This window comes from Chaetodon auriga, chromosome 22 (genome assembly GCF_051107435.1).
Source record: "Chaetodon auriga isolate fChaAug3 chromosome 22, fChaAug3.hap1, whole genome shotgun sequence".
Lineage (NCBI taxonomy): Eukaryota > Metazoa > Chordata > Actinopteri > Chaetodontiformes > Chaetodontidae > Chaetodon > Chaetodon auriga.
Window position 1 is genome coordinate 11729695 of NC_135095.1, and position 24884 is coordinate 11754578.

A 24884-nucleotide genomic window follows, 5' to 3' on the forward strand; every position below is an offset into this window, starting at 1 on the left:
AGTAAAACTGTGCTAAATCAGACTATAATCTGGTGGTAAAGGTAGTTTGAAGTATGTGTCATAGCTTTTCATCATACAATCTGTACAGGTAATATTGTATGTGAACATATATTCTCAAATTTAAGCTAATTTAGGATGCTTTTTAGTCGTTTCTAAAGAGGATCATGGCTATTTTCGCTTATTATTTCCTTAAATATTGTTAGGATTATATTGTTTCATAGTTCGTCTTGAGTTTCAGTTCACTGGCATCTTGTTCATTTTAATTTTCTTAGCCTGTATGCTGAGTGGTCTGGATCTCCACAGTTTCTTTGACTCATGCCACAGGTTTTAACACAGATGCCATTGAAAGTGTCGTAGGATGTGTGTTGTTCCGTGCAAATAATGATAGTAAAATGTGTTTTTAGTCAGGTTGACTGGTCAGCACTTTAATCCCATGTGTGTTTCAGGTCCAGTGCAATTAATGTGGTGAAGATCCTGAGGGTTCTGCGGGTGCTCAGACCACTGAGGGCCATTAACAGAGCCAAGGGACTAAAGGTCAGAGCAGTCACACATATAAAAACACATATTACACACACAAACACACACACTCTTTTTAACAAACATGTACTCACTGTCGTTTTTTGTGTGTTTCCCAGCATGTAGTGCAGTGCGTGTTTGTGGCCATCAGGACCATCGGCAACATTGTCATCGTCACCACGTTGCTCCAGTTTATGTTCGCCTGCATTGGAGTGCAACTCTTTAAGGTAAAAAAGAAAAGAGGGAAATAAGAAGGGAGGGTGTTGCCAGAGCTGTCCGCAGACCTCACAAAAAGCCATGATCATGTTTTTTTCAAGACTAAATGTCTATGTTTTTCCCATCAGGGCAAGTTCTTCTTCTGTACCGACAGCTCTAAACAAACTCAGGCAGAGTGCAGGTAAGACATCGCTCCCGCACACGAGCTTGTTAACTCTCTTTATATCTTAACTTCTGGATAAAACACATGAATGTGTGTGTGTGTCCACTTGTATTTACAGGGGTTCCTACATTATGTATAAGGACGGAGATGTGGGAAAGCCAGAAAGAGCCCAGAGAGTGTGGGAGAACAGTGACTTTAACTTTGACGATGTCCTGCAAGGCATGATGGCCCTGTTTGCCGTGTCTACCTTCGAGGGCTGGCCAGGGTGTGTGTCTACATACAAACACAACACACAAGTATACTGATCTGTCTATTATATGTGTTTGTCCGCACCTTCCTCCATTCCTCCGATGAATCTCAACTCCTTCCCTCAGGTTACTGTACCGAGCCATAGACTCTCACGCCGAAGACGTTGGCCCCATCTACAACTACCGCGTGGTCATCTCCATCTTCTTCATCATCTACATCATCATCATCGCCTTCTTCATGATGAACATCTTCGTCGGTTTCGTCATTGTCACGTTCCAGGAGCAAGGAGAGCAAGAGTATAAGAACTGTGAGCTGGACAAGAACCAGGTAGTGTTTTTATCTGTTTCAGATCTCCTGTTACTGAATTTGTGCTTTTTATGCTTTCGTTTGGCAGCAGGATAGACATGTTTTCAGGTTACAGTAGAAGAGTGGCTCTGCCGTTCTGACTGAAGTGGGAAAGTCAATTTGTCATTCAGGAGGCCCAAGGGAGATGGAATGGAGGCCAGGCAGAGGGGCTGAGACATGGGAGAATCTGGAGAGGCTGAGCATGAGTTTTAGGGGCTGAACTACTTCAGGAGTCCAGCCAGGAGGGAGCTGCAGCGCTTCAGACAGAACATGAGACTAAAGCTTAAAGAAGTAGCTAGGCCAAGTCTCTGCTGCTGTGTTCTCTGTGATGATCCATGTCTCAGCTAGAGTGTGGAAAAGCAGAGACAAGGATGGAAGAACAGTCTGGGGGTGGAAAAAGGCTTGTTTTAGATTTGCCAAACGACAACTGTACAACTTCTTCTTCCGTGATGGTCTGAGTGCAGAAGGGCAAGGTGGTGACAGAGTTTGTGCATTCTCACGTGTACGTGTGTGTGTGTGTGTTTGTGTGTGTGTCACAGCGTCAATGTGTGGAGTATGCTTTGAAGGCACGGCCATTACGTCGCTACATCCCCAAGAACCCTTACCAGTACAAAGTGTGGTACGTGGTCAACTCCACCTACTTTGAGTACCTGATGTTCACACTCATCCTTCTGAACACCATCTGTCTGGCCATGCAGGTGAGTCTCACGCACACATACACACTCACAGATGAACGCAAGTTCACACTCGTACTGGGGAAATACTACAGTCTGGATTTTCGACCACTCCCATAAAACTCCCTTTCCTTGTGGACACGATTGAGTTGCTTATGTGTCTTTGCAGCATCATGGACAGACCAAAAATTTCAATGACGCCATGAACATCCTCAACATGCTCTTCACTGGACTCTTCACAGTGGAGATGATCCTTAAACTGATCGCCTTCAAACCCAGGGTAGGTCCACGTCTCTTGCTGCAGAACAGAATGACACTCCTGTACAGCACAGTAGAGTTTGGTAGAGTAGAGCAGCATAGAAATCTTCTGCATTCAGAAAATTCAAATAAAATGTACAACCTACCACTAACCAGTGAATAGGATTGAATAGTCAAATACATTTTAGGCAAATGACTGCTTACTGATGTTGAACTGTATATTCCTAATCCCTGTTTCATTTCCTCCAGATGATAATTACGATGTAAAGGATTTAAAACATGATTAGTGGACGGCATCATGTGGTTTTTAATCTCACTGCTCCCTTGTTACCCTGCTGTTGTTGCTATGTAGCTGCGTGGGTTTATTGGTCCAATCTTAGAACTTCCTGGTGCATCAGCTATTTAAACAGTGGCAGATGGGAATGCTTCCCCTGTTACAGCAGGATTAGTGGAAAATCCTTGAACACAATCAATATATTTTCATTCTTATCTCTATTGTTGCACAGAAGAGGTTGTAAATCAAAAGATGAGAATAAGAAACAGGTATTTCCAGGTAGTTTGTCCCTCCAGGATACATGGCAACAGTGCCAGTGTTCTTGTTCTGTACTGTCAATTCAAACTACCCCAGGTTTAAGAAACACCAGTATTTTCAGTGTGCGAGGGAATTGATTGTTCTGTAACTACTAATTAAAACTGAATTCTCTTGTTTTTCCAATTAGCTCCAAAATCAAAATCATGCTCTGTAAAATGTGTCCTTTTATTAAGATGGATGACAGATGGTTATCTTCTGTATTAACTTTTGAAAATAATTTAGTCTGAGTAATAGCAATATAATAATTGTAGTATTTTCAGGCACAGGCACACACAAATTGGGAATGGCTTGGGAATTGACTTCATGCTGCGCTGCATTATGTATGTAATGTTTGCATCAAGTGAGGCTAATTCAAAGTGCCAGGCTTTTAAAAGCTTTCTCAGCTTTTTCTGAGCATGTCAGGGTTTCTGTGGTCGAGCTGTGAATCTTGACCTGTTTTCCTTCTTTGACAAATCTATTCTATATAATAATTAAGTCTATTGAAGTGCAGCATGATGGCATGTTCTCAAGCCATATTAAACAGTGCTAATGAAAATAAACCAGTTTGTTTGTGTATAAGTTGAAACTTTTGGTTGTGCCCCATTGGTTTGACTTCACTTAACTTTTCCTTTAAACAGCTCACACCCACAGAGGACCGGTTCAATAACACTTTTATTTCTCAGGTATTATGATCGTCAAGACGTGGAATAAGCGCCAGTAACATTTGCTCTGTGGAGATAATGTGTGCTAATGTGTTTTAACTGTTGAACAGGTTTCACTGTGTCATCCTTCCTACTCGGGGAGCTTCAGTTCATGGATTTTTGAAATGTTTTTACTGTTTTTATATATTTTTTGTTTCTGTTGGTCTGTATTTACTGTGTGATATGGTTCTGAACAAATGCGTCTACGTTAGTCTGATAAAAATAAGTGTAATCACTCCATACATGAGCATGTAGATACTAATGCTGAGCTGTGTTTTACTAATATTTAACTGGTTTTATATTAATATTCTTAAACCTGGAAACAACTTCATTACAACCACTGAAGAGTCCAACTAGTATTTTCACAATGTCAGCAAGTGCAGGTGAATTATTGCAGGAGGAGTTTGTGCCTTTTATGACGACGCCTCGGCAGCTGAAGACAGATGATGAAGCTTAAAATAGATCAGTAAGATTGATCTTCTCTCAGCATCCCAACTGACCAGTTTCATGCAAGCAGTTGAGTGGGATATATATATACTGGAGAGAGAGAAAAAGACAAATAGAGGAATGGAGAGAGAAGCCTCACTTCTCATTTTCCACACAGTGATCCTCCCAAGTTCCCTGCTCCAACTTCCAGACTTCATTAGAGCTATTCCTTCCAGTCTTGTTGCACAACATTGGTGCAAACATGGAAACATCATTAGCCCTCCAAGCCCACGGTGATACATTTTGTTAGGGTGCTGTGGGAAAATAATTAGCCAGAGGAGATGGATTTTTTTTTGGAAAAGGCCATGAGCTCGCCCAGTTTCCAAATCGCCCTGTTGACATCATGGCTGTGTCTCAAAGTTTAAGTATGCAAAACGATGTCTGTGCACCAGAATACAACACAGTCTGTCTAGGATGCAGCTCCCTCCTTCTACAATACATATATCTTTATTGTATTGTACCAGCCTAGAAAATACTGTTATGGCCTGAAGCTATGTGGATGTTTCTCATAAATACTCACTTTGTAGCACTCCTCATGATGAATTGCCCACAATAAGTTAAGCAAACAAAGTGGGCTTTCAGTATAATCACTGCCACAGCGTTGCTCAATTGCCCCAAGATGCAGATGGAAGACTTAAGTAACTGCTATCAGAGAGCAGGAAGTTCTGCTGCCCTTGATGAACAGATTCTGCAGGTTGATTAGAAGTAAAGTTCTTTCAGGTGTTGGGTCATCAGCTGATTTTCCTCTGTGTCCTCAGTGTACTGTACCACCTCATACCACCTTAATAGGGCTGCGAAGTAGCAGCAGATGTTGTTTTCCTTCTAACCTACCTTTCTTACCCTCCTCCTCCTCCTCCTCCTCCTCCTCTTGCTCACCTCATCCTGTGTAGGGGTACTTTAGTGATCCCTGGAATGTGTTTGATTTCCTCATCGTAATTGGCAGCATAATAGACGTCATTCTCAGTGAGATCAACGTAAGTACGATGCCCGCTCTCACTCTCCTTGTTGCTCCTTCTTTCTCTCTGTCTCGTGCCCTCTTGCTTCTTCTGAATCTTTCATTTCCTGCCACTCTCCTTTCCTTTGTGGCTATTCTGTGTTGTGCTGTCTATTTCTCTTCATTTCTCTTCCTTCCTTCTCTGCCTTCTTCTCTCTCCTCCTTCTTCTCTCCGTCCTCCATCCTTAACTCCAAGATGGCCGCTGCTACTCAGGGGACCCCCAACCGCAAGGGCTCCCGAGCAAGAACGAGCTTCTTCCTGGGTTTCATAAAGAGTAGCGGGACCAGAGGCAGGGTTTAGCTTTGATCACAAAGGGTTTCTGTCTTGCGTCTTCCTTCCTTATTTCTAAAAGTATCTCAGATGTTGTCGGGTTCTTGATTTTTTTTCCACTTTTTGTCAGACTGTGACATGTCCTCAGGTTTGATTCCCTCACTAACTGAACTAACTCACTGACCAATCACAAAAAAACTTACACACCTTTTCATTTTTTTAACCGCAGCAACAGGGGTGTTTTTTTTTATTTTTTTGGTTGTTATTTTGTTACAGTTTGTTCTTTACTGTTGTTGTTGTTGACATTTTCCTCTCATGGACAAGCATGACCGATCGCCGCTGCTCTTCCTCTGCTGTCCATCTCTTTCAGACTGCCCCTTCTTTTCTTTTTTTACCGTTTAATTTTGTTGATTCTTTCCCTCTCTCCTCCTACTAAAAACTCCAGTGCTCATGTATATAATGTTTTTATCTTATTTTTCTCCTCTCTCCTTTAATTTATGTTCTTTCCATTTTTAAATGTCTTATGTTCTGTCCTTTTCTTCTGTTGTTTTTTCTGTTCTTTCCACCCCTACGCAGCATTATTTTGTTGATGCATGGAACACATTTGATGCCTTGATAGTTGTGGGTAGCATTGTTGACATAGCGATCACTGAGGTTAACGTAAGTAGTCCAACTCCCTCCCTCCCTTCCTGCCTGCCTGCTCTGCCATTCCCACACACACAAACAGACCGAGTGCCGATACCCATCTCGCATGCTTTCAAATGATTAGGAAACTTCAGCTGCACCAAAGTTGAACTCAAGAGTCGACTGAAGTCTGGCAGTGACAACAGCCAGATGTAGTGCAATCACAACAGAGCAGAGTGCGCTTCATCTGTTTTAAAATACATGACACACAAACTTTTACAGTTCTGCTCGGAGATCTTGACCCCTGACATCTAAATAGTCATTTGAAAATGGTCAGTTTGATTAATAATGAATGTGTTGGCTGTTGGGGAACTAAAATGAACATTACTGCATCACACCATATTTTGTTTAAAAGCAGTGTTTCTAATAATGGAGGCTGCAAACCACTTCTTACTCAATGCCTGCACATATATCTTAAGCAGTGTAATAAGCCTGCAAATACTGCTTTATTTTCTTAGTATTATTTTGTATAGATTTTCTAATATTTGAAAACTGCTTCAGATAGGTATTCACGCCTCGGTCTGCTGAACATCAGTAGCATCAAACCTATTGCATTTGCCAATAGAACCTATTGCATTGTCTCAGCACTTGGTTTGGTTTCACATTGGTTTTATTTGATCTTTTGTCATTGCCACAGGGGATTGTGTCCATTCCCCTGGCATGGTTGACCCTGTATAGCATGACAGATGTAAAGGTGGTATATCCAGGCCTGGTACTGTATATAAAATTTTTCCGAAAAGATCCAGATTTCTGAAACAAAGATTTTCTGGAAAGAAGAAATGAATACAGATTCTCATTTCTGAACAACAGTGTTTTGACCCAAGGGTCACAAAACTCCCTCAATTCCTAAATCACCAGGGAAACTTTAAATTCAAATGAGAAAATATACAAGTTGCAGTTGCTTTTTTTTTTTTTTTTTTTTTTTTTTTGGGTACAACAATAACAATGTGCAGACATGGGGAACAATTTGATCCATAAATGGATTTACTCAGGACCCGTGAAATTTATGTAAATGTATGTATGAATTCATTTATTATCGACGTGGAGGCCCTATGGTCAACAGTAGGGCTGAATAAGAATGAATATCCCAAACACAAGTCAAATGTTGAGTGTCTATCGTATTTACACTTCAGGGATAATTGGTGTTTTATTCATGTGATATTCAAAGGGCTCTTTGGCAGGAGAATAGTCTGAGAACCATGCAAACTGCAAAGTGTGGCTGGACAGAACTCTGTTTCATTTAGCCTGGGAAGAGGAGAAGTTTTGCTGTGTGCTGGTTTGCCGGAGGGGAAAATTATTTTGTACTATGATGAGACTGACCAAAAAGCTGAATGTCACTTAAAAAACATTCTTTCTACAATGAAGGAGCTGTTTGTAGGGGACTCTGGCGCTTAACTCCGTTTGATGCCTCATCTTCAGTCTGCACAGCTTTGCATGTCCAGTAGCATCCAGTGAAAATGCCTCAGGAGACTGTATGTAGCTCAAGTTGCAGCTCAGTAGGTGGAGGCAGCTCTGTATGAGTCTAACGTTGATATATGTGTCAGCTTATGAAGGCACATGTACCGTACCAGCCTTGTCTAGTGTTCCAGTGTTTCACCGCAAAGTATAGCAAACAAGATTGATCCGTTAAAGGATTTGTTTGATATTTTGGGAAAGTCCTCCCAAGAGTGAGATGAGGAGATCAATACTTTCTCATATCTTTTCTTTAATATGAAACTGTGAGGTGCTGGCAGGTGGATGTTGATACCTTCCGACAGAGCCAGGCTACCTGCTTTCACCTGCCTCCAGTCTTTATTTAACATGAGAGTGGTATCAATCAAACTCTCTGCAAGAAAGTGAATCAGCGGTTTTTCGCAAAACTGTTCGACTTTTACATCCTCGTCCACATCCTGTGAGTCAATGGAAGACATGGATGTAAAGTCTGAGGTTCAGCTGAGACATTTACGTATTTATCGTCAACAGTTTTTGATTATATCTCATCAGCTGTAGATATATTTCTGCTACATGAGTATGCAGACAGAGTAGGTTTGGCTGAAATCCTCTCACACCTTCAGCCTGCTGCTGGTCTGAGGACATGAAGCAAAGCAAAGATATGCACACAGGTACAATGGTATGTTTCCCCATGGTGGAATGCAGTGTGTTTCACCTCAGACGGCACTGGTCAGGCATACAAATAAGGTTCATGTATCCCAGGGGTGTATGAGCTTGGCAGTTGTTTTCGTGCCTGTAGAAAGGGAATCCATTTGTCCCCATGAGAGGCCGACAAAAGCAGCTTATAAACGACACCGGGTAATTTCCAAACTGTACTTGGATGTTTTATGTTTTATTCAGTTATTCTTTCTAGTTATTACAGGAATGCGATGTCGGGGGAATCACAAAAGCATCATAAATGTTTATATCCTGTAGTTGCCTTGCAGACAATGAATTTAAAGCAAAGCCTACTTGTGTACATAGAGAGAGAAGAGTATATAAATATATACTAGACACTTAATAAAGGCTGACAGTTTGGAAAAAAACTATCTGAGATATGACATGTTTTATGTAGCCACCTTAACACTGAGGTTTGTGGGGCCAGAGATATACATCTTTGTCATCTATACAAGTCACTGATGTTGCACTTAACACTTTGGTTTGGAGTGTGCCTTTGATTTGGTTTGATTGATTTGGTTGATCGGTTTGCACTTCTTTCTGACTGAGTCATTATTTTCTTCTCCCACCTCTAACCTAAAGGCATGCCCCAAGTCTTTTTTTTTTTTCTTCTTCTTCTTCTTCTCCGGTGTTTGATTTTTTTTTTTTTTTTCTTTAATCATTTGGGTGATGACATGCCCAAGCTACCTTTTCTATTTTTCTTTTTTAAGAAACCCTCCGCACTCCAATCCTGTGAGAACTTTGGACTGTTTTTGAACTGGGACCCTGTCACTTAGACATTTTAGATTTTAGCCCGCTACTGCATTTCATCAGGCACTGAAGCACAAGTGAATGCTTTTTAACGTACTGAGCAATGCAATTAGAAACTAATAGCAGCGGCTTGCCAACAACTACCACTCTTTCATTGCATTCCTAAGTACAAAGTGAAGTGCAGTAACAGGCCAGCTTTTAAAATGTTATCACTTTGTCTTTAGTAAATATTAAATGGCCAAAAAAGCCTGTTTGAGTGCACCCACTCCGCTGCTCTGTTGGGTGCTTGTTGACTTAGATTAGCTGCACATTTTGTGGTCTTCGAATCAGAATACTTTCTTCATCCTGGGTCTCTAATTCTCCCCAGCAACCTGCGGGTGCTTCTTAAATCTTACATGGTTTCTTTTCCGTTTTTGGTTTTGGTTTGAGTAGAAGTAGTGTGAACAGATTGGTAGTGGTTTGCTCTGAGCGGTGTCTTGCAGACGATGCCAGTATGGACTGCATCTATGTCTCTTTCTTTCTCTCCGGAATGCCTCCTCTTCTCCTCTCCATCTCTCTCCTTCTCTTTCTGACCTTTTTCGGTTCACTTGGCTCTTCTTTTATGGACGTTTATCTCTCTCTTTGTCTGTCTTCTTCCTCGTTGGTTTGCGGTGCAGCTTGCTCACCTGAAATGCAAGCTGGGTAACATGGGTCTCTCATGCTTTTCCTCCCTAAGAGGTCAACCAGTTACCTGCTATATCTTTAAATATTCTGATAATAGCTTGTTGTGAGCTTTCAACCCCAGTACATTGAACATTAGATGAAAAGGCACTTGATTTTGCAGTTTACTTAACAGTGTATAGCTCACACATAAGAAACAAAAAGGTGTACAAACCATAAATCTAAGGCAACAATGTTCTCAAGAAACCCATGTTACCTACTGAAGTGACTGAACTGATGAAATGTTTGCTCGAAAACATGACATGCAATGTGAGAAAACAGCTCAAGTTCATTTTAAATGAGCTCACAAATCCGATGAGCTGCAAGCACAGTAACTCACATCCGCACTGTAGTTCAGCCTGAAAGGACTGCAGCATATTTCTATACAAACTCAATGTTCTGTTTTTGTACTGAATTTTAGTTTGGTTAAAATTTCCACCCCGTGCCACAAGTCCACTGCAGTCTCTGTAATTTGTTTTGTGTCACTTCATAATGAGAAATATAACGAAGAGGAATCATTTGAGTTTAATCTGATTCCAGTTCACAGCTTCGATTTCATGTAGAAATTGAAGCGAATTCAAATTGACTTAAATTGACCGAGCTGGCCCTTTGTGTAATTCACACATACACACAGACAAACACCCAGATTCTCCAATATTTCAGTTTAACTTCTACAGGTAGTTTGAATCAGTGCCATCTTCCCTTCCTTCCTTCCTTCCTTCCTTCCTTCCTTCCTTCCTTCCTTCCTTCCTTCCTTCTTCCCTTTCTTCCTTCCTGCCCATCTTTCCAACTCATCCTTGACTTCCCTTTAACATCTCCCCTCCTGCTCCTTTCCTTCCTTTCCTTTCTTCCATCCTTCCTTCCTTCCTTCCTACAGTTGTCATCCCTTCCAGCTTTCCTTTCCTACCTTCACACCATTAGACCTCAGCTGATACACACACACACACACACACACACACACACACACACACACACACACTTATCTCACTCCCACCTCTCCCTTCCGAAAGATTTTTACATTAACAAATTATTCGTGTCCCGATTGCGAGCCAATTAATACAAGCCGTACTTCATAAAATACAGCAACTTATTACTCTTTGTACATCATTACTGTGTGTGATCATAAGGTGTGTATGGCTCTGTTAAAACTCCTTTAAATGCTTCATTCATTCCCTCTTTTCTCACTACATTCTCACCCCCTATCCTTCATTTCCTTGTTTGATTTTCTTCCTTTGCTCCCATTTCCTCAATTCTCTAATTGCCCTTTTCCCTCCGATTCCTTCCCTCTCTCTATCTTTTGTTGCTTCTTTCCTGCTTTCCTTTCTCTCTTCTCCTTCCTTCCCTCAGGTAAGTTGATCTTACCTGCTCATGCCCTTCTTTATTCCAGGGAACAATGAAGCATTTTTTTTTTGTGATAAGGTGTTTTAACAGGGCCGATACCAAAGCAGAGAGAGCAGCTCCTGAGTCATAGATTGAACTGCTAGTTAATCTATCACTCCTAGCAGTGTAAAATGTTGCAGTACCAGGGACAACCAGTGGGTGTCTACCAACTGTGTTATATTTGTGCCTTCAGGTGTTATGTAAATACTTGTGGGCTCCGATTTCCAAAAGCATCTAAAATCATCTTTGCCACGAGTGCAGAGATGATCTTTACCCCCTGTTGTTTTTGTTTGTGGTATTCTGATGCCTCTTTGACCTGAAAGTAGATGAAAGTTGTGGTCTGGTTAATTAACAGTTATTCGACCAGAAACAACATAGTATTTATTTCACAGGGCCCAAAACATTTCTCATCTCACTTGGATCTTGCCTATTCTCAGGTCAGAGAACGGCTTGAATAACGCGTATTTCAAAGAGGCATTGTCCTTTAATGCCAAGATGCATTTGGTAAAGGTAGCCTGAGTTAAGCTAAAGCTTACTGTAGCTTCAGCTGGCCGAAAGAAAAAACAGATAGCTACAGACGCGCCCCTCTATCCCCCATCATACACACAAACCCATGGGCACACATGACACATGCTACACTGCACACAGACACAAACACAGTCGGCTGCCCCAGACCATCATTCATTACTTTGGCCCTCAAGGTGTTGGACAGCAATTTCCCAATATCTTACACTCCCTGCATGTTTCACTCTTTGAGTACTGTGATAAGAAGTGATTCAGCCTAATGGGGCCAGTCTCTATATGCAGTAATATCTTCAGAATTCTCCCTTCTGGCCCAGATGAAATTATTTCCACCATGTGAGGGTTGATCAGACTGAGCCCTCACTAGCCTGGTGCTTTGTGACTTATTTTTATGTCTGGGCTAGTGCGAAATATCACGACTTTTCACATGACAGCACGCATACACTGTACACGCACGGTGACGCACACACATACACACACACACACCAAGGCGCTGCTCTGGTGCTGATCTTTGTTGCCTTTCCTTAAAGCCAGCTGACTCCTCCTCGTCCTCGTCCTCCTCCTCTTCGTCCTCCTCCTCCTCCTCTTCCTCCTCTCACCCCCCTGCGGTAAGGCCAATGGTACGCTCCGACGGTAACCTCGTCCGCCTCCCTACCTACTCCACCATCCCTCCATCCTCCCATCCTTCCATCCCTCCTTCTGCTACGCCATCCATGGTATGATCCAGAACTTTTGGCTCTTCATTGGTCCTGTCAGCTGTCCTCTGTCGCTCCTGCTGTCATCTTCTGCAGCATGTCCAGAGTTACACATATGTAGCTGTTGTTTGTACTTTTACATGTATATATATATGTGTGTGTGTATGGTGAAGGACACTGTATTGTGTAGGCGTAGTATAACTGGAGACATGTGACTTTCCTTGTGTGGCTATTGCTGTTGCCATGGTGCCCGCTGCCCCCACTTCCCCATGGCTTGCAACTTGCTCCCCCTTCCCTTATGGGTGTGGTATCTTTTAGTGCTTCCTCATTGGTGCAAGCCATCATGGTCACGCTGTCACGCTGTCTCTCTTCCTTTCACTGTTCTCCACTGGCCTGCCATCCATCTGTTTATCTACCTGTTGATCTATCAATCTATTGATCTCTATCTATTGATCTATCTGTCTGTCTGTCTTATCTATCTCTGAATCAGTCTGTTTGTTTGGATGTCTGAATAATTCAAACTATTCTTCATATTCAGACTCTCTCTCTCTCTCTCTGTTACACATACTGTCACTGTATCTTTCCTGCTCCCCCCCCCCCCTTTCCCCACCTCTCAATGGTACAGTGGTCCCCACTGTGGTCCAGTTGTGGTATTACATGCAGTACAGAATTTTCACTCCCCAGAAGGATGTGTCATTTTCAGCACGTTCGTGAGTTTGGGACAACTCATGTCTTGGGTTACTTGTCAACACTACAACAGCGTCACCAGAAAAATGTGACATCTGTTAGAAAGTACCCAACTGCTCCCAGTTATCCCAGAGTTATGGAACAACAGACCTAGCATGAGGAGTTTTCCAGTCGTCCTATAGAGCATTTTAGAAGCAAGATCTAACTCTAACATGCATTATGTTGAACAGTAACGTATATGACATCTGTTATCCCAAACTGCAGTACGATGTGTGGTGAATGGCACGTTCTTTTTCGGAGCACACTGTGTTTTCTCTGTGGGATTAGCATAAAGAATTGATGGCCTCTTGGAAAAACACAAATGGCATGAAACAGATTTAGAGGTCAGATAAGCTGGTCGTGTGCTTTTAGAGTCACATTTAATTATGGCAGTGGAGACAGATGTAGTGTGGCACTGCTGTGGTTGTGACATGATCAGGTTTATTCTATGTATCCTGGTGCATTTGTGTGGAAGAGCAGTTAGATGCTTATGATTGCTGATGATTTGCTATTTGTGTGAATGGTACATTTAGCTTCACCTGATTCATCTGCTGTTGGTGGTACAATTGTGAATAATATACTTGGTCCTTAGCTGCTGTATTAACTGCATCATGCTTTACACAAATCCTGATGTCACCATTGTTTTTTCCGCTTTTTTGTCCCTGAGAACAAGCAGCAGCAGCATAAATAAGTAAATCTGTATTAGAATAGCACTCAGCGAGATGGCTGAATATTTCATTATGGAGTTATTTCCTGCGGATGAGTACTGGGACAATAGACAGTTTGAAAGCTACAGTGCCTCTCAAGATTGTACTTCAGAGCTCTGTGCAGGTATATTTTGAATAAAAGTATACCAAATAATGGATTGTTTAAATGGCTCGAGAAGCAAAATATTACATGTTCATTGCAAGAGGCTGTGCAAATAAAACACTTGCTGGGGTGAAAACAGTTTCCAGGAGACACTAGTAAAGATGAAGAGATTTGCCACCGATGAAAATATTGTCTTTTTGCCTGGCAGTGGCTGTATTTGGCAGTAATATCTTCATCCACCTGAATGTCATCTTCAGCTGTTTCTCCCGGTGGCCAGTTGCTCTGTGACAGACAAACAATTAGCCTGCCTGCATGATTTATTGAAACAGGAATTTGCCTGCAGGCTAGGATTTTTGTACTGTAACTGTTGTGAATTGTTATCAGTGATTTATGAAAGAGCTTACCTCCATCGACAGAAATCTCTCTGGCCTGGTCCCAGCTATTTGAATTTCAGTCCATACCGATGCAGGATATCCAAATTGTTCAGCTTAGTGAGATGATTTACTTCAGGGGTGCCTGAAGCTTTTCAATGCATGTTTGTCAAATGTTATTGCAAGGCTGGATTTACCTGTTATAGGCTGTGGAAACAACACCCAAGAACGTGTTGTTCTTCTTAAGACAGCACTGAGGTGAGGTAGAAGTAACAGCAGAGAGCCTTGATTTAAGATCCAGTGTGGTGTCTTCAAAGACAGTTAACTGCAAAGTAACTTGGAGTTGTCTGTTTGCACAGTTGGACCATATCTGTTATATGAAGAGATGTTGAAGCAGGTGTATTTAGGAAGCTGATGGATGGTTTGTGAATCTCTTTGTTGCCAAGTGATTTTTCCATGAAGCCAGAAAAATGAGCATGATTGCCCGATTCTCTCCCAGATCTCTTTTGTCAGTTGATTTTGATGGGATTTTGTAGGACGCAGATTTCCATTTATTAACTCAGTGTGTATGTGTGTGTGTGTGTGTGTATGTGTGTGCGTGTGTGTGCGTGTTATACATATTTGCATATGCATCCACATGTATGTGTGGGTGGGAATATGCATATGAATGTTACTTGTACGTCTGCATTTCTACATATGTCTGTGTGTGCATATGCATGTGTGTGTCTGTTTGTACGATCATCTTTACCTGTGTGTCTGTGTGTGTCTGTTTGTGTGCGTGCATTTCCCTCCCTCACCTATGTGCATGTGTCCCCATGCGTCCTGTGTTTTTTCTAAAAAAAACACCAAACCCCACCAAAAGGGACTGCAGAACTCTGAAGAGAACGCCAGGATCTCCATCACCTTCTTCCGGCTGTTCCGCGTGATGAGGCTGGTGAAGCTGCTGTCTCGCGGGGAAGGGATTCGGACCCTGCTGTGGACCTTCATCAAATCCTTCCAAGTGAGGGGAGAACCGGACACAACATGCTAGAGCAGGGGGTTGGGTTTACACAGGACGTCAAGTGGAGCTTTAACCCTAATGCGATGCAGATTGGAAGTACAATTTTAACTACATTTCACTTTTCATCGCAGAGAGCTTTTAACAGATTTTATCTTCCAAACTTAGTGGTAAAGTGTATTTGCCATATGTAGGTGTTAGAATGTCATACTTCAATCTACTAAATTACTCTTCAGTCAACAAGATGATTATCTGTTTAATTAAACACAATATACTTGATTGATGATATTATTATTGTACAAATGATCTTCTAATTTCAGATCTGAGTCACATGGGGCTAAAAATATCCTTGTCCTTGTGTAAATACAGCCTGGTGGAGTCTCACAAGCCGCCTTTCCTTTCCTTGCTTCCTCCCTCCTCCTCTCCGTCTCCTATTTTTGCAAGACGTCAGATGGGCGGGGCATTGGACAGTTCAGTCTTTATGGAGATGGAGGAAAAGAGGGAGTGATGGTGTGAGGTAATGGAGAGGAGGTTTAGGAGTCTTGCCGCAGAGGCAGGAAGGGATGTAGGGACACCAAGCTGGGAAATAGGCAGGAGCTCAAGATCCTTAACCAGCAAAGTGTTTTCTCCTCACTCCTACTCATCTCTCCTCTTCTTCCTCCGCTTCTTCTTCTTCTTCTTCTACTCCCTTTTCCCTCCAACACCCTACTACTAACCCCTGAAAGCTCACCATTCCTTGTAGGTGGGTTAAGCAGTAGATAAGTTTAATGAAGCACTCCACCAAAAAGTGAAATCATTTGATAGAGAGTTACAGGGAAATGGAAATAATCTGTTCTCTGTCTTGTGTAATGTGAGACGGGCCACTTCATGTACAGCACAACAAAACATTTAAAATCAGCAGTTATTATGAGTATATGACTGTGCTTGACACAAATCGTCTTTTTAAAGCTTCCTGTGTCATTTATCCTTCTTTCAGTTTTCACTTTTTCATTTATCTGTCATGATTTGGCCCTGCTCTGCCAGGCACAGGGGTAATGTTAGCCAGGAGCTCAGTTCCACACAATTTCCGAGGTGTGTAAATATAGAAGACATACCTGTTCTGTTCCATGTTTGGTTCACACACGAGACGTTGGAGCTGGTCTCCGGGCTAAACTCAGAGAGCAGTTTATGAGTTGATGAGGTTTTTCACTCCTAAGTCAGATGATTTTGTCCTGTGTGTTTTTGGTGTTGTGCCACACGGGGCTGCATATCAGTTCACTTTCAATTCAGATGTATCAATTCATTTTTTATATTGCATCCGAATTTGGAGAGCAATAGATAGATAAATATATATATTTATATATATGTGTAAGGGTAATCAACCCTTTGTAACAGTCATTTCCACATCAGTTGTAGTCTAATTGGATGTTTGAGGTTTGAATGGAGGTGAATAGACTGCAGCCCTGGTGCAGGATAATACAGTCTACAGCTCGTCACTAATGTGTCTCTCTCCTCTTTAGGCACTGCCCTACGTAGCTCTACTTATAGTGATGCTATTCTTCATATACGCTGTCATCGGCATGCAGGTAAGCTGTCATCTTGTTGCCTTTCCTCCCCCCAGTCTTGTTTTCTTCTCTCTCATTCTCTCCTCTAGCTGGCCTCCGTCCTGTGTCTGTCCTCCTGGAGTCTTGTCATCCAGAGTTCCTGTTCAGTCACGTCGTCCTCCTCTCCTCCACTTTTCTTCCTCCTGTGCAGTAGCTGTTGCCAGTCTTTGTCTCTCCTCTTCCTCTCTCCATGTGTCCTTCTGTTTCTCCAATAAGTTGAGCAGTCCCTTCTTCCTGTCAATGCTGACATCATGTCCTGTGTGCTGTGACTACTTCCTTCCCTCCGTGCAGATGTTTGGTAAAATAGCGCTGCGGGACCACACGCAGATCAACAGGAACAACAATTTCCAGACATTCCCTCAGGCAGTGCTGCTGCTCTTCAGGTGAGGAAGATGACTACGCTTAACATGTCCATTCTGTTGTACCTTTCCCCTTTCTTTTCCTCCTTCATCTCCCTCTTCCTTCCCATTTCTCTCAACATCTACTCTTTGTTCATGGATTCCAAGTCAGCATCTTCTGCTCTTTCTATATTATCATGCTGCTCCTCTTCTCCCACCTCCATCATTCATTTCTGTAATGATACATCAACCACATTAACTTTTCTTGATCTCCTGTATTTTCTCTCTTCCATTTACTATTTGACATTAGAGGTCACCACTGACATCGTATGACAACATTGGATTAATTAAATGTCAGGATATCTGTAAAGGTCAAGCTGTAAATTCAGCTGACTCTGTGACTCCGCACAAGAGCCGATGTGGGAAAATGTTTTGTCAGTTTGTACTATGAGAGCATGTCAATGCCACCATGCCAAGAGTTAAAAGTTCTAGTTTTTAATATGTACCCAGCTAACATTGAGACTTTGAATGAGCGTTGTTTGAACATCCAATCAAGATGTCTCATGCTTCAAAAATAGTTCCAAAATGAAAGTTTCCTGGCCACAAGCTGGATGTTTTCCCTGAGTGAAAGTCCTGCGTTTCAGCTGCTCATCCACCACAGCCCCCCTCCAACATATGACTTTCTGTCAGAGAGCCCTGACAGCAAATTTCTCCCCTGTGAGAGCTTGGATAAAGACTTTTGGCCTTTATAAACACAGCAGGCTCACACGTTGTTTTTTATCCTTAAAAAATGGGCGTCCAGTAATACTAATCTTTAAAGGTGGAGTGGATGTCACAGTGTGGACGTCTGAGCACAACCATGTCAGAACCGAATAAATTAACAATAAAATGTCATATTAAAAAAAACTATTGCCATTGCAACAATATGATCAGTATTTCCCGGTTCGTAAGAAAGGGCCTGACTTGACCATTATTGGATGTGGAAACAGTGTCTCCATCTGGCCCTCCGCCTCAAAACCATGTTGCAGTTTTTGGCGTCCGACCGGAGCCATTTCTGGCCGTGGACACAACTTGACCATCTGAACAGTGTTTGCTGGGTAGCAGTGATATTGCCTAAGATCTGACATAGAATCATCAGTTCCTTTGCAGCTTTAACAGCATCCGAACTCTCCGGTCTGAACACCTGTATGCTCAGTAGATAGCAGAAAATTGTTGACAGTGACTCTCCACTGAGAAGCACACCTTCCATTGGACTCTACTGATAATACATTTAAACTGGCTGGATCCGGTCTCAGAAACCTCTCTGTCCCGTGTGGTTGCGATGATGGTAAGATTCCATGCAGGGGGCAAAAACCATAGAAATGGAGAGGATAGATCAGATAGAACAATCTATGGTATGGTTTGGCAGCTGTTCTGCTGTATTTGCCATAAAGCTATGAAAAGCATCTTTTCTGTTCGTTCATGTTCTATGTACTGACCCCTTCATGGAACATATCATAGCAATGGGCTTCCATTCAGAGACATGGCGTACTTGGATACTTCATACTGCTGTGTAAATTAAATCTAGCAAGCAGTCAACACTTAGTAAATAATAGCAAAACCCACCAAAAATAATCACCTGGCAAAACAGCAACTGCAACTGCTGAAGTATTCAGAATGGAAGACAGATGTAGCTTTGAAAATGGAAATATGAAATCACATTTCTGTGCTGTTGCTCTGTAAATTCAGTCTATCAGGATATAATTATGATGTGATTATAAATTTTTTTCTCTTCATGTTGCTAACACTCTTAACACGTGCATATGTGTGTGTGTCTGTGTTTATGTGTGTCTGTGTCTGCCTCTCTCTGTCCTTGTATCTATGTGCGTGTGTGTGTGTGTGTCACTGTATTTGCTTGTATGCCCGTACACGTACATGCATGTATCCATGTGTCTGTATGTATGCACTTGTGACTCCGTGCTGGTGCATGGATTCACACACGTGCACATCTACGCCTGTATGTGTGCCTCCATATGTGTCTTATATGTCTCTGTATATGCGTGTTTCTTTGCATGCCTCTGTGCGTCAACGTGTGCGTATATTTGTGTGGATGTGTGCATGCATGTCTGTCTATCAGATGTGCAACAGGTGAAGCGTGGCAGGAGATCATGCTGGCGTGCTCGCTCAATCGGCCGTGTGAGAAAGGATCGACCAATGAGAACAGCTCATCCAATGAGGACTGTGGCAGCCAGTTTGCCATCATTTACTTTGTCAGCTTCTACATGCTCTGTGCCTTTCTGGTGAGTGCAGTGACAGAGAGGGAGCGGTTTTGATAGTCACATATAATTCATCACAGTGAGAGAAGGTGGAAAAAACACACACTCGATTCCCGACTCTCCCCAGATCATCAACCTGTTTGTGGCTGTCATCATGGACAACTTTGATTACCTGACGCGTGATTGGTCGATCCTGGGGCCGCATCATCTTGATGAATTCAAAAGGATCTGGGCTGAATATGACCCGGAGGCCAAGTAAGTTTAGAGAGAGTGTCATCCAAAGTGTCAGTGTGTGTAGAGTCACTATAATGTGACGTCTGTGCTGTTTCCAGGGGGAGGATAAAGCACCTGGATGTGGTGACTCTGCTGAGGAGAATCCAGCCTCCCCTCGGCTTTGGAAAACTCTGTCCACACAGGGTGGCCTGCAAGGTAAACACACACGCACACACAGGGTCCCACAAATTCCCAAACATGGTGTGAAGGCTGCAGAGCTGCAGGAAATATACAAATTGTTTGATCAGGCTTTCAGTTTCATCCTGCTACAAGATTAAAATCACTCTGTTTGCTAGGTGTGATAAATATACAGACATTTGTCTTTGTGTTATCAGTGTGATGACATACTCACATCTCATAACACCTTCCACAATGACTCAAATGGCACACCGACAACAGATCGTACATGTAGGGAAAATATTTTAGATATTTAGACATCAACGTCTCTCTAGAGGAAAATTAGTAGTGACCATAATGTCAAACTACTGTCTGCTCATTTTCAACAAACTGTCAGCTGCCAGCATCTATTGGCAGCTGACAAGGAAATTTACCTGTGCATCATTTTCTTTTCAAATTTTCTCCATCAAACAAAATGCTCTGTCTCCTGCAGCGTCTGGTGTCGATGAACATGCCTCTGAACAGCGATGGAACGGTGATGTTCAACGCCACGCTGTTTGCGCTGGTCAGAACTGCACTCAGGATCAAAACAGAAGGTAACAGACACACACATGAAACACCCAGATGCAGTTGTACAGGCACAACTTACACAAACGCACATGTACATAGAGCATCCTGATTTGGCTTCAGTGTTTGAAAACAGGTCTATGTATAAAATATTCATACATCACATGATATCTTAAAACTTCTACAGCACATATATTTTGCAAGTGTGAAAATGCTGCTTATGTCTGCTGTCTGTGTGCATGCAGGTAACCTGGAGCAGGCCAATGAGGAACTGAGGGCAATTGTAAAGAAAATCTGGAAGAGAACCAGCATGAAGCTCTTGGATCAAGTAGTGCCCCCTGCTGGTGGTATGTATACTCTGCAACTGCAACAGTTTCATACACATTTTCCCACAATAAATGCAAACATCCAAAAGTTGATCTAAAACCTCTGCAGCATCACTTGCAACAGCTCATCTGACAAAAAAAAAAAAAAAAAAAAAACTGTGTAAGCGTCATAATGCTAATATTGTTATTTCTCGCAGATGATGAGGTAACAGTCGGGAAGTTCTACGCTACCTTCCTCATCCAGGAATATTTCCGCAAGTTTAAGAAGAGGAAAGAACAAGGGCTGGTGGCCAAGGTGCCCCCCAAAACTGCCCTCTCTCTGCAGGCACGTGAACACACAGAAGTTTTGTTTACCCTTGATCATAACTCTGGACATATTTGTTACGTAGTTTTTTTCATTTTAATGGATCCCAATCAGATACCTTTTTTCGGGGTTTTGATAGCAAAATGAACTTGTTGGTCACTCTGCTTTTTTCTGTGTGCAGGCGGGCCTGCGGACACTGCATGACATTGGTCCAGAGATTCGGAGGGCCATCTCTGGAGACCTGACCGTGGAGGAGGAGCTGGATAAAGGCATGAAGGAGCCTGTGTCAGCTGCATCCGAGGACGATATCTTCAGGGTAAAGGTCGGATACACACACCCTCACTCACTCTCCAGAGAGAGAGAAAGAGAGAGAGAGCTGATCACCGTCTAGCTTGAGGCCACATTAATGCTCCATGCGCATACCCGGACATGCTTGCATGTGCTCAGAGGTTCAAAAAGACATTTGGAAAGTCCTCATTCTCCACCACATAGCTTGGCTACAAATCACTGCAGATACTGAACTTAACTTTATGAACTGGTCGCATGCATTTTGGAAGCACATCCAGTGGCCTCAAATTGCCAAATAAGAACAACAAAACATTTTTCCTACAAAAGAAAACTATAAAATCAAACACGCAACATTTCATCAAGCAATCAAGCACTGTAAGTGTAAGCCTTCTTCACACACTTCTTCACTCAAGGGTGAGTTATGCTACTTATCAGCCTCCATTTTCAATGTCATGGCCACATTCATGTGCTTTGTTTTGTTAACTGCTGTATTTTTACTGAAAGAGATTATATGTAACAGTAAATAAGTGGCTTTGACAGGCATCTGTTGTTGAGCTTTATGGAGACTTTAGGCCAAGACTTGGTGCCTGATTCATTCAGGTTCATAATTCTGCTCCCATGTCAAATATCTTTTTTTTATTTCACTGGCAACAAATTTGTGATTTATGGATACATTGCAAGTACAAACCTTTACTTGGTTTGTGTTTCCATGGGCTGAGTGAAGTTTTGTTGCTGCCTGCAGTGAATGTGAGAGTAGTAACTCTGACTGAGTGTTTGAATGTAGTACAATATGATGGTATTTAGTTTTAATTTCTTGCCTTCTTCCAACATTCACATCTCCTTTTCTCATCTTTATTCTTCTCTCCCCTCTTCTCAGTCTCCTCTGTTATTTTGATTCCCTTTTCTCCCCTACTCACCTTTCTCTCTCCTCTCACCCCACAGCGTACGGGCGGGTTGTTCAGCAACCACGTCAACTACTACAACCAGAGCGATGGCCGCAGTTCCTTCCCACAGTCCTTCACTACCCAGCGTCCCTTGCACATCAGCCAGAAGGGCTCCCCATGCGACGGCGAGAGTCCCTCCCATGAGAAGCTCATGGACTCAACCACTTTCACCCCTTCCTCTTACTCTTCATCAGGCTCCAACGCCAACATCAACAATGCCAACAACACCGGCATGGCCGGGGTGTCAACGCAGGGAATCAGTCGATTCCCGAGCCCGTCCATAAGCACCGTGGACGGGCACACAGGACAGCCGCTCACCCCCATCCTGCTGCCCAGATCTGCATGGTGCTTTCCTCCAAAGAGGTGAGTGCAGGCCGGACAGCAGATTACATTAACATAATTTTCTTTATTGAAGTGGAGTTTTGGAGTCTTTTTTTCCGTTTCCTACCTTATGTGCTCTTGAACTGAGGCAAGAATTATTAGTCTGTCTCTTTCATTTCCTGGCCAACATTACAGCTACTTCAGCTAGTCAGCTAACACAATAAACAACATGACATTTCAGTGTGAACGTAAATGGTTCTTCTATTTCCTTCACTTTCTGTTTCCTTCCTCCTCTCTTTTCCTGTCTTTTATTTCTGGTGGCGAGCAGGACGTGTTTTTATGACACCCTCATGCGGTATGTTGCAAGGGGACATAAAGAGAAAATGTGTGTGTGTGTGTGTGGGTGTGTGTGTGTGTGTTGTGTTAGTCCCCTAAATGCGTGCAAAAAGGTTTCATAATGCTATATAGAAAATGGCATTGCTGTCAGAGCGCTAAAGTGAGACCTGTTGCTACACATAATGCTTTAGCTGCCACAGCAAAAGCCAGGCCTTTGTGCTGCTTCTATAAAATCTGCTACCAAAGCCATAGATGGACTGTTTGGTGCAACATGGCCAAACCTTTCCTATCAAAGGCTCATACTGCTGCTGTTCTCTGCTGTTTTATTGTATTTTATGGCAGGTCTGGGTTAGACACAATGTCTGCTCTGCTCACAATGTCTCTGGTAAATTAGTCTGCATGTATAGACTGGGGTCTCCTGAAGATTAAGGTCCTTGGTAAAGGAGAGCTCAGTTATGGTAAATTAGAGAAAGGTGTTTAACTTGTTAGTCACTCATCTTCACTTTCCCTACATCGAGACAGTATGTGATCTAGAATTAGTGCTCCATTACAGGCAAAGCAAAGTATAAGCTTTCGGGTGCACTCTCTTTGGATTTGCTTGATTGTGCGACAGGGTAACCTGCACCCAGCTGCCTAGCTTGATCAGACTCATCCAGATCAGTCTTCGTCAGGTCTCAATCAAATGCTTGCTCTAACCCAGAGTTTGCTGTGGAGCCCTTAAAGAGCTGTGGCTGTAAGGAACATCTTGATATTTAGAAATTTGATTCTGTTTTTCATCACCAGGGAGTACTTAAGAGAGCTTAATGTGCTGGTGTCTGACAAAAAAACAAGTAGTTAATTGTATTTGTGAGCATTGATCATTAAAAATAATGGGCACTGCTAAATGCAAGCTAAGCAGTTTGTTATGACTCTTGGTTTTAATTTGAAACACAGCCATAAACGGGATGTTTCGGGACACTGACACGTTGCAAACAATCTGATGAAGAAGAAAAGATTAAACTTCAAATGTCAAGATGTCTCCTTAGAGCTTAAGTCTGGAGTATGAAACAGATGTGGACAGATAGTGTGACAAGACATCTCTGGAATACAAAGAGAATACAATTTAATACAGATTATATGAAGTCTGGATAAAGTCTCTCAGGGAAAAAAACAGCACACAGCCAAGAAATTAAAGACTTTATTGTGTTTTTTGCTAATAATGTGGTATCCAGGTTAATGTAGGCATGTGTCAGATGCTTAAGGGATGAGTAGAAAAGACAGCGTCTGATTCCAGCACGTTATTGGCCTTCAGTTTAAATGATGAGAGCAGCATAAAAAGTGTTTAATTTCCCAGTAGACGTACATTAAAATGCTGCTTTCCAAGTATCAGCTAATAACATCACATCATGAGACATTATCTTGTCTGCCCTAATCTTTGTCTTTTAAAGATGTCTGCACCTCAGTCGTGCTATCAGTTTGTCATATTCCAGGTGTTGCCTTTGATGCTTTTTACCATTTTGCTTTAACAAAATAGTTCCCATCTGCTTCTCCTCCTCCTTTTCCTCTAGCGTTTTCTTCTTCTCCATCCTCCTCTTCCTTTTCCTGCCTGTAGTAGTTAAGCCTCAGCGGATTTCTCCTTCTCTCCTCATGAGCTCCTCTTTGGGGTTTTTGCTAATCTGCTGCTTCTTTGTTTCTGTGTGTTTGTGTTGACATCTGTCTGCCTATTTGTCTACCTGTTGTCCATGTCTATGTTCATTTTGTTTGTTTGTTTGTTTGTTTTGGGTTGTGTGCTTGTGTGTTCGCTCGCAGCTCGGACTCAAGTGACAGCCGTCTGCCCATCATTCGAAGAGGCGAGGGGTCAACGGAGGAGACGTACGATGAGAGCTACGCTGACGACAGGGAATACCATGAGGACGACCACTCGCTCTCCTCTGACATGTACTGCTGAAACACACACACACCCTAAGCAGTCTAGATTTGATTGTGTTCACGGTACGTATTTCATTCACTCCTCTCTTTGTGTGTCT

The 24884-nt window shown here is 42.4% G+C and overlaps 1 protein-coding gene across 12 annotated transcripts in view; it reads left to right on the forward strand.

The window, feature by feature from the left end:
- The window catches only part of cacna1c (calcium channel, voltage-dependent, L type, alpha 1C subunit), a 176736-nt gene that overhangs the window by 148704 nt on the left and 3148 nt on the right, over nt 1-24884 (forward strand). For 5 of the 12 annotated variants that reach the window (XM_076722869.1, XM_076722873.1, XM_076722875.1 and 2 more), the window contains 22 exons: nt 447-534; nt 636-743; nt 861-913; nt 1014-1160; nt 1270-1471; nt 2029-2187; nt 2333-2443; nt 5070-5153; nt 12158-12247; nt 15092-15229; nt 16726-16791; nt 17101-17192; nt 19264-19426; nt 19530-19657; nt 19735-19831; nt 20286-20388; nt 20605-20706; nt 20883-21010; nt 21171-21311; nt 22220-22584; nt 22871-22897; nt 24667-24795. In XM_076722869.1, the coding sequence (XP_076578984.1) occupies nt 447-534; nt 636-743; nt 861-913; nt 1014-1160; nt 1270-1471; nt 2029-2187; nt 2333-2443; nt 5070-5153; nt 12158-12247; nt 15092-15229; nt 16726-16791; nt 17101-17192; nt 19264-19426; nt 19530-19657; nt 19735-19831; nt 20286-20388; nt 20605-20706; nt 20883-21010; nt 21171-21311; nt 22220-22584; nt 22871-22897; nt 24667-24795 (2721 nt within the window). Of the gene's footprint in view, nt 1-446; nt 535-635; nt 744-860; nt 914-1013; nt 1161-1269; nt 1472-2028; nt 2188-2332; nt 2444-5069; nt 5154-12157; nt 12344-15091; nt 15230-16725; nt 16792-17100; nt 17193-19263; nt 19427-19529; nt 19658-19734; nt 19832-20285; nt 20389-20604; nt 20707-20882; nt 21011-21170; nt 21600-22219; nt 22585-22870; nt 22898-24666; nt 24796-24884 lie in introns of those variants that run through there. The other 7 variants (XM_076722870.1, XM_076722871.1, XM_076722874.1 and 4 more) reach the window with 7 other exon arrangements.